The following is a 13380-nucleotide window of genomic DNA, read 5'->3' on the forward strand; positions in this document are numbered from 1 at the left end:
TCCAGAGTGTCTTGAAGCATACAGTGTCAGACACTTCCCATGGGTGCAGGTTTGGCCTACAGCCTTGACCTTGCCATTTCAGTGTAGTGCAGGCTAACGCATTAGTTATTTAGCTGATGCTTATATCTCAAAGCACTTCCGTTTGATGAGACAAAGCAGGGGCCAATCCCCCCTGGAGCAATGTGGGGTCTGGGCCTTGCTCAAGGGCCCGGTAGCTGTACTGGGGCTTGAACCACCATCCTTCTAGGTCCCAGTCAAGCTAGACTATAGGCTGCCCCAATAATACATTACAGGGACTCTAGTGGTGAGACACAACTGGGCTCATCTGATTGGGAAAGAGTGGGCTTGCATTGGCCAGGGTCTGTGAGTCACTACATCGTAAACTCATCAAATGCCTACAGGTGAGAGGTTTTCAGGCTCTCCTGTGTAACGTAGTGTGGAAGACTGCAACCATCTCACAAGTGAATACTGGTAGATGAGGTGCATATGCTTCAGATTCAGTGCTATCTGTGAAGATGGCGTAACAGTGACACTGAGTTTCTTTATTTCCATTCAAAAATAAAAGAAGCTAGCATCTCATTATTAAACTGCTCCCAGCTTGAAATAAGTTTAACCATGCTTCATAAATGATACAAGACATTTATTTCATTGTACAAGCAGTACTCCCACATAACTGAGATTATCACAATGAATTACAAATGACCAGGGAGACATTGTACACTAGTTTATGCAAAAACATAAAAAAACATGGGAAGGGACGAGAGATCAAAGCAATTTTCCTACTTTCAGTTCTTACAAAATGGCTGGCATTTTATATAGCGCCTTTATCCAAAGCACTGTAAAATTGATTTTCTCATTAACTCATTCGTACACACACTCGCACACCAATGGCGATTGGCTGCCATACAAAGCACCAACCAGCTTGTCAGGAGCATTTAGGGGTTAGGTGTCTTGCTCAGGGACAAGATACAAGACTGAATTAACACTCCAGTCTCATGTAAGAACAATCAAAATAGTCGATTCAATTCATAGTAAAGCAGTGGCTGGTTTGTAAACTCTCAATGGAAAGGAAAAAAATACACATACAAAGACATACAAAAATAAGCGCACATGTTCTGGCAGTGAGACAGTAAAAAAAATGCTAATCCCTTACAGAATTATTTGTGCCTATATTTTGCACAGAATTTTTATCCAGAAACCTCTGCTGAGCAGCCTAATGGGTTGATGAAGGGACCCCTCATAATGCCACATTTTCTGTATGCTTCAAAGCACCAGAAACCGAAACGGGACCTGTATTTGCGGCTGCCTAACAGTGGCGGAGGTGAGCACACCTGTGTGAGTCACCTGGGCCGCACAGGGCTCATGTACTGCAGGGCGGCGCTGAAGAGCCCCTTGAGCAGGTGGGGGACGCGCTCACACGCCCCCTTCACCAGTGTCATGGTGAGGGCCAACAGCACGCGCTCGTGGGGCAGCTGCTCCAGCCCCGACCCCACGCCCACGCCCTGCTTCAGAGCCCAGTCCACCTCCGCGGACAGGTGCTTCTTCCAGTCCTGCGGAACAGACGGGAGTAAGCTGAGGGTAACCGATGCAAACCAACAAATAAACACGTACAAACAACAGCGGAGTCACAAAACACTACAAGCACTGCAAAAGAAAGTCGGTCTTAACAAGTACCTTAGTCTGAAAAATCTTATTTCTATTACGTTTTTGCTAAATGAGACAACAAAAAAAAAAACTGTCATTGAGGTGAGAAGGTTTGACTAAGTTCGCGATTTGCCAATGGGGTAAGAAAATTTCACTTGTCAAGCAAACAGTAACTTAAAACAAGCTAATATTTTCTCCTTGAGATAGGATCTTAATTCTTAACACAAGATTAAAACACTTGTTAAGAATGCCATTTCTTGCAGTGAACTACAGGCACCAGTCAGATAGTGACAAGAAAAGGATACAAAACCATAACCCAAACCTACACTTTTACAATCATATACAAACACACACACACACACACACACACACACACACCTGCTGGAGAGAGTTCTGCAGCTTGCGGCTGAGGTTCTGAGCAGCCTGGGAGACCACCCTGTGCTCCATCTGGTCTGCTATGTTGATCAGCTCTGCTGCTAAGTTCCTCAGCATCGCAGGGTCCTCTGGACACAGACCCAGTACAGTGAGAGAGGGGTGAGCATACCCAACCATTCTGTGCCTCACTCTGGATCTCGCTGACATACGTTCAATTAAAAAAACCATTAATACCATTTATTTAGGCAAGTGGAAGATATGCTTACGGTGGTCTAATAGTTCTGTTTTGTTTATCTATTATTGAATGCCACCAAAACTAAAAAATGCATAACTAAATCAATAAATCAGTCATACATGTTAGCCTTCAGTTATGTCAAAATCACAGAGAAAGTCTTACACAAAAATAGATCATATACAGTGGGCTCAAGAATTATTGGCACCCCTCACCAGCAATGCACAAACAAGGCTTAAAAAAAAGAATAATATAAATTATAGAGAAAGGTAATACACCAACATGTGCCAAATACTGTACTTTATTAATGTTTCAATGGAAACAACCAAAATCATAACAATCATTTAATAAAAAATAAATTAACAAAATCAAGGTTTCAGAATTATTGGCACTCTTCCTGTAATTTTTGACAAGATTAAGGAACATATTTGGAGGGATTTTGGACCATTCCTCTTTGCATATCCTTTCAAGATCCTTCACGTTCTTGGGTTTGTGCTTATCAACTGACCTCTTCAACTCAGCCCACAGGTTTTCGATTGGATTGAGGTCTGGTGACTGAGATGGCCATTGCAGAACGTTGATTTTGTTGTCACGGAACCATTTCTGTGTGGATCTTGAGGTGTGTTTTGGGTCATTGTCTTGTTGGAAAGTCCACCTACGACCAAGTCCCAGACTTCTGGCAGAGGGAACCAGATTTTCAGCCAAAATTGCCTTGATACTTGCTGGAATTCATTATGCCATCAATCCTAAACAGTGCCCCTGGACTTCTGGAATTAAAACAGCCCCAAAACATGACTGACCCACCACCATATTTCACTGTGGGTATGAGGTGCTTCTCCTTGTATGCATCTCTGTTCCTACGCCAAACATACCGATGCTGTATCTGACCAAGACGTTCAATTTTGGTCTCATCTGACCAGAGAACCTTGTTCCACTTTCTGACGTCTTAAATGACGTTTGGCAAACTCCAAGCGCTTTCTTCTGTGTCTTGTGGTCAGAAAAGGCTTTCTTCTGGCAACCCTTCCAATGAGGCTGTGGTTATGGAGGTGGTGTCTGATGGTGCTTTTTGAAACCTGGTGACCCCAAGATGCCACCAAGGCCTGCAATTCTTTCACTGTGATCCTTGGGGATTTTGTAGCTTCTCTCACCATTCTCCTCAGTATCCTGGGGGGCAAGATGCAGTTGCGTCCTCTACCCATGAGATTTTCAACAGTTCCATATCTTTTGAACTTTTTTATAATTGCTCTGACAGTGCTCAGTGTATATTCAATCGTTTGTGAATTTTCTTGTAGCCATTACCACGTTTATGAAGGTCTACGATCATCTGCCTCTTTTGAACTGCCAATTATTTTGTTTTCTTCATGGTGTTGGATGACAAAGGGATATTGCCTGTGTACCACCTCATTTTTATACCCTAGTGAAACAGGAAGTGATGTAATCACTCAATACAGTTCCTTAACAGATAAACTTAAATAAGTGGAATTTAATACCTGGTTTAATTTTGGTAGGTGTTATTTACAATAATCTTTAAGGGTGCCAATAATTGTGAAACATTGATTTGGAGCAAATAGATTTTTAATTAAATCAGTAAATGATTTTTGTTGGTTCCATTGAAACATTAATATAGCACAGTATTTATCACATGTTGGTATTTCGAGTTTGTCTATAAATATATTGTTTAGAATCTTTTTGAGTATTGTTTGTTAATTTTCTGTCAGGGGTGCCAATAATTTTTGAGCCCATTGTAAATAGATCAGTGCAAACACTTTCAATTTTGTGAAATCACTTTCAGAGATAAATCGAGAAAAGGAAATGTGCACTGATGCATTCAAATCTGAGAGACAGCACCTGCTTCTCTTTCTCAGTATGACAGTATATCACCACTGTTCTGTTGTATTTTTATTACATAGGCAGATGCCTTTTGTCCAGTCCGTACAAGTGAAATATCTTAGGGGGGCTGTGCTGAATCAGCCATTCATGTAGCAGCAAATAAATGTATAAAAGCATGCAGATGTGGTCAAGAGGTTCAACTGTTTTTCAGGCTACAGCAGCAGAAGACTTCATAAGTCTAAAAAAATAAGTCTAATAAATACCTAATAAAGTGCTCACTGAGTGTACATGAAATAAAACTAATGACCTCACCTGCAAAGGCCACCATGGGCTCCAGGCCTGCGACGAGGTCCGTCGTGCTGCAGCAGTGATGTCCGTCTGTCTGCAGGTCCCCATCCTCTTCGGCAAGGCCATTGCAGTTGATGTCCCTCCTGGGAAGTTTTAAGTCCTGTGCCAAGACATCCAACTGATGTGCGAGCTGGTCGTTCTTACAGGGCTTGTGCTGGAGAAAGGACACGAAGACAAGTGGAATGATGTCGTCGAATTCCACACCACCATCCATTGCTTCCTCACCACCATCCATTGCTTCCTCACGATCGCACTCACTCCACCCTGCGAAGACGTAGTGTTCGTGTTACGCGACATAGGGCACGATAGAAAAAGCATGTAGCTGGTAACGTTGCTGGCGTTGCATTTTAAAATACATTCCAAATAGTATTTCATATGGTTGATAAATATGTTTCCAATGTATTTTCAATTAATCTATCATACATTTGTGAATATAGCTATGAAACGGTCACGTGTACACATTTTGACGTTCATCAGAAATGTTAGCTAACGTTACATATTACAATGCATTTGAAATGCATATTTTTCGTGTGAAAGCCTTAATAACGCTAATAAACGTTAAACTAACTGACTAACTGACAGAGAAATTGACGCTTGCAAGCAAGTTAGAGCTAGTTAGCTAATAATATCACTGCAATGCCATATAACATTAGAATAGTATTAGCAATTAAAATAACTTGGCTAACGACCTTAGCTAGTAACGTACCACTTATTGCAGCAGTAACACTTATCAGAAGTTACTAGCTAGCTAATATAAACAACGTTTGGTAAATTCAGCTAGTTGGCTAGCAAACCAACTCAATTCGTTAGCAAGCTAGAATGTGAGTTCGTGAAACTTTAACCAGCTAACGTCTAATTTACAAGCTATAATTAACGTTACTAATGTTAATTTTAGTAGTAAAAATTAACATTAGTAACATTTAAAACCACAAACGAACGTTAACTGCTTCACTATTTTTCACGTTAAAATTGAGCCATGATGCTTTGTTTCTTTCTGAAATTGTGAAAATAAATAACTCAGCCACGAGAAACAACATTGCACAGTGAGCGACTAAACAAAGTATGAGGTTTGATGGATTAATTAAATATGCTATTCTTTAGATCAATTTAGTAAACATCGAATTGGTTTCGTATTTAGCTAACGAACTCGAAAGTAAGCTTCATATGTTAAAGTAACAGCTTGCAGAATAACCCGGCTGTGTAAAACTGCGAAACAATTTTAATAAACTTACTAGACTTGATGTATGGCCACGATCCCTTCGTCCACACAGTTAGAAAACCAAGAGAGTTGTGGTTATACCTACGAGAGGCGCTTGTTTGCAAAAGAAGAAGTTGCAGCAAACAAGCGTAGCCTATACAGACAAAGCGTATTGGGTGGAGCGAATCGTTTCACGCGAGGAAGTTTTGTTTTGCACATGTTTGTTTCTCTATATGAGCCCGGCCACTCGTAGCGCACTCACAAACATCCGTGAAATCCCCGACATTTTTCAACAGTGAGCGATTAAATTGCAAAATCCCCGTAAATTGCGGATAAGTCCCCTTGTATACCAACACATTTATGGGAATACCAGCACTCCAGTTTGACACCAAAATGCCGAAGAATATTAGTAGCTAAAGAACAGTTCGATTTCAAAATGTATGTGTAGGCTACCTGATTTTACACGAAATGCACGCATTTTAACTCATTTTATTGAAATACTGCCCGTTTTCAAAAGTGGCCAGTTTCTTCTCCTTTCCTCCCATCACCCGAATTTACTGGGGACAGTGGTGGGGAATTGTCCAGGTGTCAAATGTAATCAATTTTACGGTATTCTGTGTTTTTATTGGTCAAGTTTTTCCCCCTATAGGTTGTCTGAGTTCTCTCCAAATGCTTCTACGACTGTTAAAATGGAGGGGGTAGGTGTTAGATTAATCTAAGAGGTTTGTCAAACGGATTTATGAAGTTAAATTACATTGCAAGTAACATTGGATATACACCTTTGTTAATGGGCAGTTAAGTAGACTGATTCTAGATTTAATATTCAGTCGATATTCCAGGGGATAGAAATTAGCCCGTGTTCAGCAGAGGGGCCAAAGAGCATGTCTTACAGGACAGATGGGTCGAGAGAGTGTTCTAGTTGGGGGGCTTGCCAAAGGCAGAGAAGTGCTGTACCTGTGCTCAACAAGTCCACACGTCATACACTAATACCGGTACAATAGGTATTTTTGGACTTCTAATGGTCAAGAGAGGAATTTGTGTGGAATTAACCCCCCCCCCTTCTCCGTGAACGCGCTCACATTGAGGCTACTTGCAAGGATTTAGAAGGCACATGTGTGAATGCCAATTGCTTCATGTATCATAAAACACTCACTGACCACTTCATTAAGTACACCTACACAGTACTGTGTCAGACTCCATTTTGCCTCCAGAATAGCCTGAATTCTTCTAGCATCCCACAGTTCTGCAGATTTTTCAGCCACACATTCATGCAGCAAACCTCCTGTTTTGGTGGTCAAGCACCACACAATGTAAACGTGACATGTAATCCATTGTGACCAGCGCACTCCTGAGCAATACCCAATGAATTGTCTGGAGAAGGTACAAACTAGTTTTTCCCAACTGGCCAAATATTTATCCCACCACAGGGATTATACATGGCAGTAAGAAACCAACACCACTGGGAAATTGGTAAAGAAAATGAGTGGTGTATTCAATTTAAAAACAAACTTAAAACTTTTATTTACAGTTACAGAAATTAACAGCCCATTTAAAAACACAGTTTAAAAAAGACATCACTTAACTGATACTCTCAAGAGCCATTCCACAGTGCAACGTATTCTGCAGTGTGAGTTGCTGTCATGGTCAGAGCAGTCTCCAAATTTGCCCACATTGCAGCGCAAACCACTGCTGGCCCAGCTGCTGCACAATACACTGCAAACCAGGAGGCGGCATTGGAGGATTACAGTCTGGAGATGTGGAGGTACAAGTATAACATTTCTTGCCACTTTACACTAGAGGAACATTACTCTTACAAACAGGAGCAAGAAGCAAGGTCACTCATTAAAATGGTAGATGGACAAAACCTGTTTGGCACTAATGGTAAACCGAACATAAATGAGCATCTGCCATAAAAGTTTATGCTTTTTATCCAGGTTATCTGCCAGCCAGCATTCTGCCTTCTCCCACTCCATCCTCGCCCTATTCCTGGCCTCCATCTCCACTGGACCCTGCTGTGCTCCAGTCCGTCCATGTAAAGAGTTACAGAAAGAGAAGGACGCACTCATCAGTGCTCTGCACGGTGCTCACGTTGCTACAGGTGGATTTAACCTCACTCAGGTATCTGTGGAAAGCTGGCATGTAGACACACAAGCAAACAGTCCCCTCTCCTGCTAGTGTGTGCAGTGCTGTGTCCAGGCTTCTCACGGTCATGATATGGGCTTCACAGAGGCATATGTCCTGTCAGGTTGAAAGAGGGGCAGCATGCTATGGTCCGTTTTGGGTCAGTACCCTGGGCAGCCAAAGCTCATAGACCTGGCAGCATTTTTCCCAACCACTCTGTTGCCCGTTCTGGGGAGTGAACCACCATGAGCAGAGAACTGCTGCACCAATGAGTGGAAGGGTTGCTGTGGGGACAGAGCTGCCATACGGGCCTCCTTCAGCTCTCTGTGAGGGGCAGAGGAAGGTTCACTCCGCTGCAGTCATTTACATACCAACTTTACAGTAATGGCATCAAATCAGACATTCACCTTCAAACAGCCCATGACAATGCAGCAGCACTGAGAACTGGTGGCCGCTGATGTTGCTATGTCTCTGAACTCACATAATGGAGGATTCTAAAATTAATATAGTTACATAAAATGTCATGAACAATGTTGCCTAGGATTAGAATTTAAGGCTAGAATTGGCTCTGGTAGAGCATGGAAGACATTCTCAGGGAGGTGCTGACAGGACTTAGACAATACTGAATGGTATTTTACATACCCTTGATATAACAGATGCATATTCTAAGCGCACTGCAAAGTTGAGTCATGTTTCATAACTATTTGTTTTTACTTCAAGTAATTTTAAGTTAAATAGATACAAGAAATATGTATAATTTATTATTATTTTTTCCACATTTCTAGTTTCCCTGTAGCTCACTGGCCAAGAACTGAGGTATATTTAAGCTGTCCAAACATCACGCCTTCCCTCACAAACATTTTACTTAAAACTGTACTTAAACATTGGGGTGGTCTTGCACTATGCAAGACACAAACAAGCACACACACCTCTCCAGCATGGCAGTCCTGAACTTCTCCACGTTGAGCTCCTTGCGCAGCTGTGAAGCGATTTTCTTGGCACTTTCCCTACGCAGGAGGGGATGTCTGCACAGCGCTGAGGCAGAGGGACGTAAGTGTGGCTCAGGGTGCAGCAGCATCTAAACAAACAAGCACCATGTCAGGCTGGCCAGTCAAGGTTACGCCAAACGATTACCATCTCTGGGAAAAACTGATCTCTCATGAACCATTCACATGGCACTGCCTCCACTGTAGATTACACAATGTTAACAAAAACTGTATTATACCTTCCTTGTTACCATGCATTGATCTGGAAGCTCATAACCAGACCAGGGTTCAAATAGTATTTGTTTTGGATTCAAATACTTTTTTTGCATTCGACTAAGCTTGCCTGGTGTTTTGGAACAAATGAAATAATCCAAAAAGTCTAAAAAGCCAACCTAGCTGTGCCTTCTAGGAAGCTCAAATTCAGCAGGCAAGATCAATTGAGTGTAGACATCCAAAATAAATAAAGCCTACCGTTTGAAGGTCTGGCTCATAAACACCTGTATGTTAATGAAGCACCTGTCAGATCATTAGTCATCATGCTGAACACAGATGGTTTGTTTTTGCCTCAAATGCAAATGTTGAGAACCCGGTTCTCTTCATGTATGTTACCTCTGGGGGCCCAGTAGGCCCGTGTGAAGCAGGGATGGGGGTGGGGGGTACCCCACACCAAAAAAAATTGTCACTTATGATGACGACTATGTTTAGAACAGCATTTCATGTGTATTTTCCTAGTTCTGGATGTGATGCTTTGACTTGTGGTAGAACCTATGCACTTGTAAATTGCTTTGGATTAAAAGCGTCTGCCAAATGACAAAAATGTAAATGTAAATGTACCTGGATTAGGCTTTGAAAGGCAGGTGAAAGCTTCTGGGATAGAACAGGCAGCTGGGCCTGACGCAGCCTATGCCACTCTTCTCCATTAGATGGCAGTGGTGGCGCACCGCCTGCCAGCAGCAATGTCAGGCCCAGGGCAAAGATGTCCGCTTTGGGCAGGTGGGTGTAGTCCTGCGAAACAGGGAGGGGAGAGAGCGGAGAGCCCAGTCTATGGCCAACTAAAATGCAACCATTTTTATTGAAACATTAAGTGCTGAGCAACAACGAAAGCCAAAAATTAAGTGCTGAGCAACCCTGTTCTGATGCGAGCAGGACCCAGAGAGGAAATGTGGCATGTCACCTCACGCAGAACCTCGCTGGCCAGGAAACGACTGTCCCCTTCCTCAACCTGTGGGCTGCTGCTGGATGTCACATGACCAAGGTCACCTGCAGAGCAGAAGGCCACAGCTGAAATTGTGCAGTGTCACTGACCTCATCCTGTGCACAGATACAGTTACAATCACGTTTTGGATGTTCGCTCTCTGTAGCTATTTAGTATGAAAATGAATGTCAAAAACAAAACGTATGACAAAAACACAGCAGTTGGAATGGCAGTGTAACTGGGCTCCCAACACCTAAGTTATAGTTCTGATTCCTAGATGAGGCACTACTTCAGTAAACTATCCAACTGTATAAATGGGCTGTACTTGTGCTATGGATAAGAGCATCTGCAAAGTGCCTAAAATGTTAAATATGTAAAATTGGAGGATACCAATTTTATAAAGCACCGCTGTGGATAGGCTCCCATCTTCCTCTTCCTCACTCTCTCCTTCACCACCAGTGTTCGCAGGGAGCCGTTGACAGATGAATATGTTACCTGGACAACAATTTCACAATTATGGAATATACAGCATAAATGTAGTGCAGAGACAACCAGCAGCAGACGGGAAGACAACTCAGAAAAGAAAACGTCTGAAAAGAAGCCGTCTCACTGGGTTTAATGTCAAGATGCACTAGCCCAGAGCTGTGGATGTACTTCAGGCCCATAGAGACTTGGAGCAGCAGGTCCATAAGCTCCGGCTCCAGGAACAGCGCCCCCAGCTTTTCCTTTTTTGTTATTGCATCATGGAGGCTCCCACCTGTGCAAAGCACAGAATGCATTAAGAGGTTTCAGAGCAGGAGCCCACTTCAGTCATCAGTCGAAGCTCCAGTGTTCTCTCTCCAAACCACGCACATACACGCGTATGTACATACACTTTCAGCGTGTACATAGGGCTGCCCTTACTCACCATCACAGTACTCGTTCTGGATGATCATGTGATCATCCTCTGCCCATGCGGAGTAGTAGCGCACTACATGCGGGTGATGACCTAGCACAGCATGGGCGTACACCTCCTTTAGGGCCAGCTGCCTGGGGTACAAAGAAAACACCACATCACAGCTTCTCATACCTTTTCACTGCTTCCAAGGAGCGAGGAGTGTTGGTTCATCTGTCAACTACTGCGTGCACAGACTGCAATTACACCATGTTTTCAACCTGACTAGACATTCTGGACAAGAAGACTTGCTCAATTAACACTAGGTGCACTGGAGAAATAAAAAGCACCCACACGCTGGAATCCTGCATTTCAGTCAAAGGCCTTTGTGAGGTCATTTCCTGTACTATATGAGTTTAAAGGAAGTAACACCAGAGAGCAGCAAACTAAAGCCTGTGTGGAGAAGTGCGCCAGTGGTGGGTCTGAGCGACATGGGGGACTCACTCATTGGCTGAACCAGCAAGCGGGCGGCGGGAACGCTTGATGGCGTACAGACAGCCGTCCAACCTCTTCACACATTTGTACACAGCGCCAAACTCCCCTATGCCAATGCGACCCAGCTCCAGGAACTCGCTCTCGTAACGCGACAACATGGAGGCTTGCACAGCCGGCCTCTGGTGTGGGAACAGAATGGATGGCGCACAAGAGCAGACAGAAATGTGTAGAGTAAAATGGCTGCCAGGCATGGGTGTTGCACATTGGTGGTAATTGAGGCGAGTGTAAAGTTCTTTGTGACCACTGGATGAAAGGCACAATACGAATACAATCCATTATTATCATTACCAGAAACACAGTGTCAGTGGAGGACAAAACACAAAATTCCTTTCCACAACTTAATCTACCTTCGATGGGAGAAATGTTTCATCGTCCTCATCTGACGACGTATGGTCTTCTTTGTCCCTGAAGAAGAATCGAGAGAATTTTCTCAGGGAGGGTGTTAAGTCTTTTCATTGGATACTCTTGGAGCCTTGTGATTTGGAGATCAGGTGTTATCTGAATAATTTTATTTCTAACTGCCATTACCCAAGTTGATCATCTTCATCGCTCCTCCAACCCTTCCTCTTGAGGGTCTCACTGGCTTTGCGGAATGTGTTGGGAGTGAAGGGGTTCACATTGACAGAGGGCGCTGGGCTATGGCGGGTGGGTTCACTAGCCCCGGTGAAGTGCAGAGACCTCTGACTACTGCATGGCTTGCTAACGGAGTTGGACAGGGCAGACTTGGAAAGCAGGCTCTGGTGGATAAATAAATAACACATATCGACCAGCTCCAAACACAAGGTGCACAATCACACCGATAACGGGACATCGCAGGCCGTTAGCGCAAAGAAGAAAAATGACCTATGCACTGAAATGAGCGAACCCAAATTCGCCTCTCACCTTGGGCGTGCTGGGTGAATCGCACAGTCTGAGCTTTTTCCACGCGCAGCGTAAAGGTGTGGTCGGAAATTCAGAGGGAGTCGCGTCGCGCCGGGAGCGATGACGCGATATTTTGGGTGTCCTGCAAATTGATTCCGGGCTTCGGGTGATCCTGGTCTCCCAGTCGTCCGAGCTGCTATCGCTACCGTCCTCTCCGCAGCTGGAGAAATCAAGCTCCTGAACCGTGTTGTCGCTTGCGCGCCCCGTCGCCATTGCTGTCAAGTTCATAAGTGGAAAATACACATGAAGTGGAATGACACGATTTATTTTAGGTTACAGCATTTAAATGTAAAGGTTTATGACTAGAAACAAGTCAAACTCATCAAACGTGCGAAATTAGTGGATTCAGCACAATTTTCAGTGTGCGTCGTTAAGACGTATGCCCAGCCTAAAACTACACAAAATTAAAATATCTGGAGCTTTTCCAAATAATACATCTAATCAGATAATCACTTTGTTCAAGAGGTCCTAGTCATCGCTACCCAAAAAGGAACCCTTGATGTGTTTTAATGTCGTTTAAATCAGCTAAGTGATAACTAGCCAAGTACAAATACACGTGGTTTAGTTTTAGAGTAATTCATTACGCATTCATAGAATGCTAGTTCAGACCTCTGGGCTACAGTCCAACATGGGTAGGCAAAGCATAATTTAAATAACACATTTAAAAGCCGCTACTCCTGTCAGTCGTCGCAGCATTTGCAAAGTTTCGTAACTTTGATTCGATTCAACCAACAACTTACTTTCTCACGGTCTTTCACGCAACCATTCTTGAGTTTCGCGCGAATTGAGCTAATTTGCTGGGTCCAGATTTTCACAAAAAAAACCCGCCCATATATTCAGTGTTCCTTCTATTGGCCACATTGGACCGATGTCAATATACTGACAAGTACAACCACTTATCAAATTCGAAAACTTCCGTAAATTAATGAGAAGCATTGTCAGCAAAACTTTTTTTGGAAGAATGGAAATATTTAGAGTAGGCCTATAAAAAACGTTTAAGAACAAAGCAAAATTCAAGCTAAGAATTTATTTGAAACAATGATTATATATACTACTAAATTATTTTAGTTCTTATGTTTAACGTTAGGACTGAATATGTCA

At 43.1% G+C, this 13380-nt stretch overlaps 2 protein-coding genes across 5 annotated transcripts; both read right to left on the minus strand.

The window, feature by feature from the left end:
• Positions 1-625: 625 nt before the first annotated feature.
• bida (BH3 interacting domain death agonist) lies at positions 626-6090 on the minus strand. Of its 2 annotated transcripts, none has more exons than XM_061252675.1 (4): positions 5662-6090; positions 4394-4583; positions 2023-2147; positions 626-1550 (listed from the first exon to the last, which is right to left on the minus strand). In XM_061252675.1, exons 2-4 carry the CDS (start codon positions 4407-4409, stop codon positions 1341-1343), a joined length of 351 nt encoding a protein of 116 aa, XP_061108659.1. In that variant the 5' UTR covers positions 4410-4583; positions 5662-6090; the 3' UTR covers positions 626-1340. The 2 variants fall into 2 exon arrangements, with proteins under 2 accessions (XP_061108659.1, XP_061108658.1); XM_061252674.1 differs by having other exon boundaries at positions 4394-4693; positions 5662-6079.
• A 1033-nt stretch (positions 6091-7123) lies between these two features.
• Positions 7124-13167, minus strand: wee2 (WEE2 oocyte meiosis inhibiting kinase). 3 transcript variants are annotated; one of them, XM_061252414.1, is made up of 12 exons: positions 13020-13167; positions 12241-12494; positions 11887-12095; positions 11706-11763; positions 11308-11477; positions 10837-10958; positions 10540-10686; positions 10320-10424; positions 9909-9994; positions 9569-9739; positions 8678-8826; positions 7124-8072 (listed from the first exon to the last, which is right to left on the minus strand). In XM_061252414.1, exons 2-12 carry the CDS (start codon positions 12490-12492, stop codon positions 7910-7912), a joined length of 1632 nt encoding a protein of 543 aa, XP_061108398.1. In that variant the 5' UTR covers positions 12493-12494; positions 13020-13167; the 3' UTR covers positions 7124-7909. The 3 variants fall into 3 exon arrangements, with proteins under 3 accessions (XP_061108398.1, XP_061108399.1, XP_061108400.1); XM_061252415.1 differs by lacking the exon at positions 13020-13167 and adding an exon at positions 12889-13008; XM_061252416.1 differs by lacking the exon at positions 13020-13167 and adding an exon at positions 12733-12838.
• Between the last annotated feature and the right edge of the window lie 213 nt (positions 13168-13380).

This window comes from Conger conger, chromosome 8 (assembly GCF_963514075.1).
Source record: "Conger conger chromosome 8, fConCon1.1, whole genome shotgun sequence".
In the NCBI taxonomy this organism is placed as follows: Eukaryota; Metazoa; Chordata; class Actinopteri; order Anguilliformes; family Congridae; genus Conger; species Conger conger.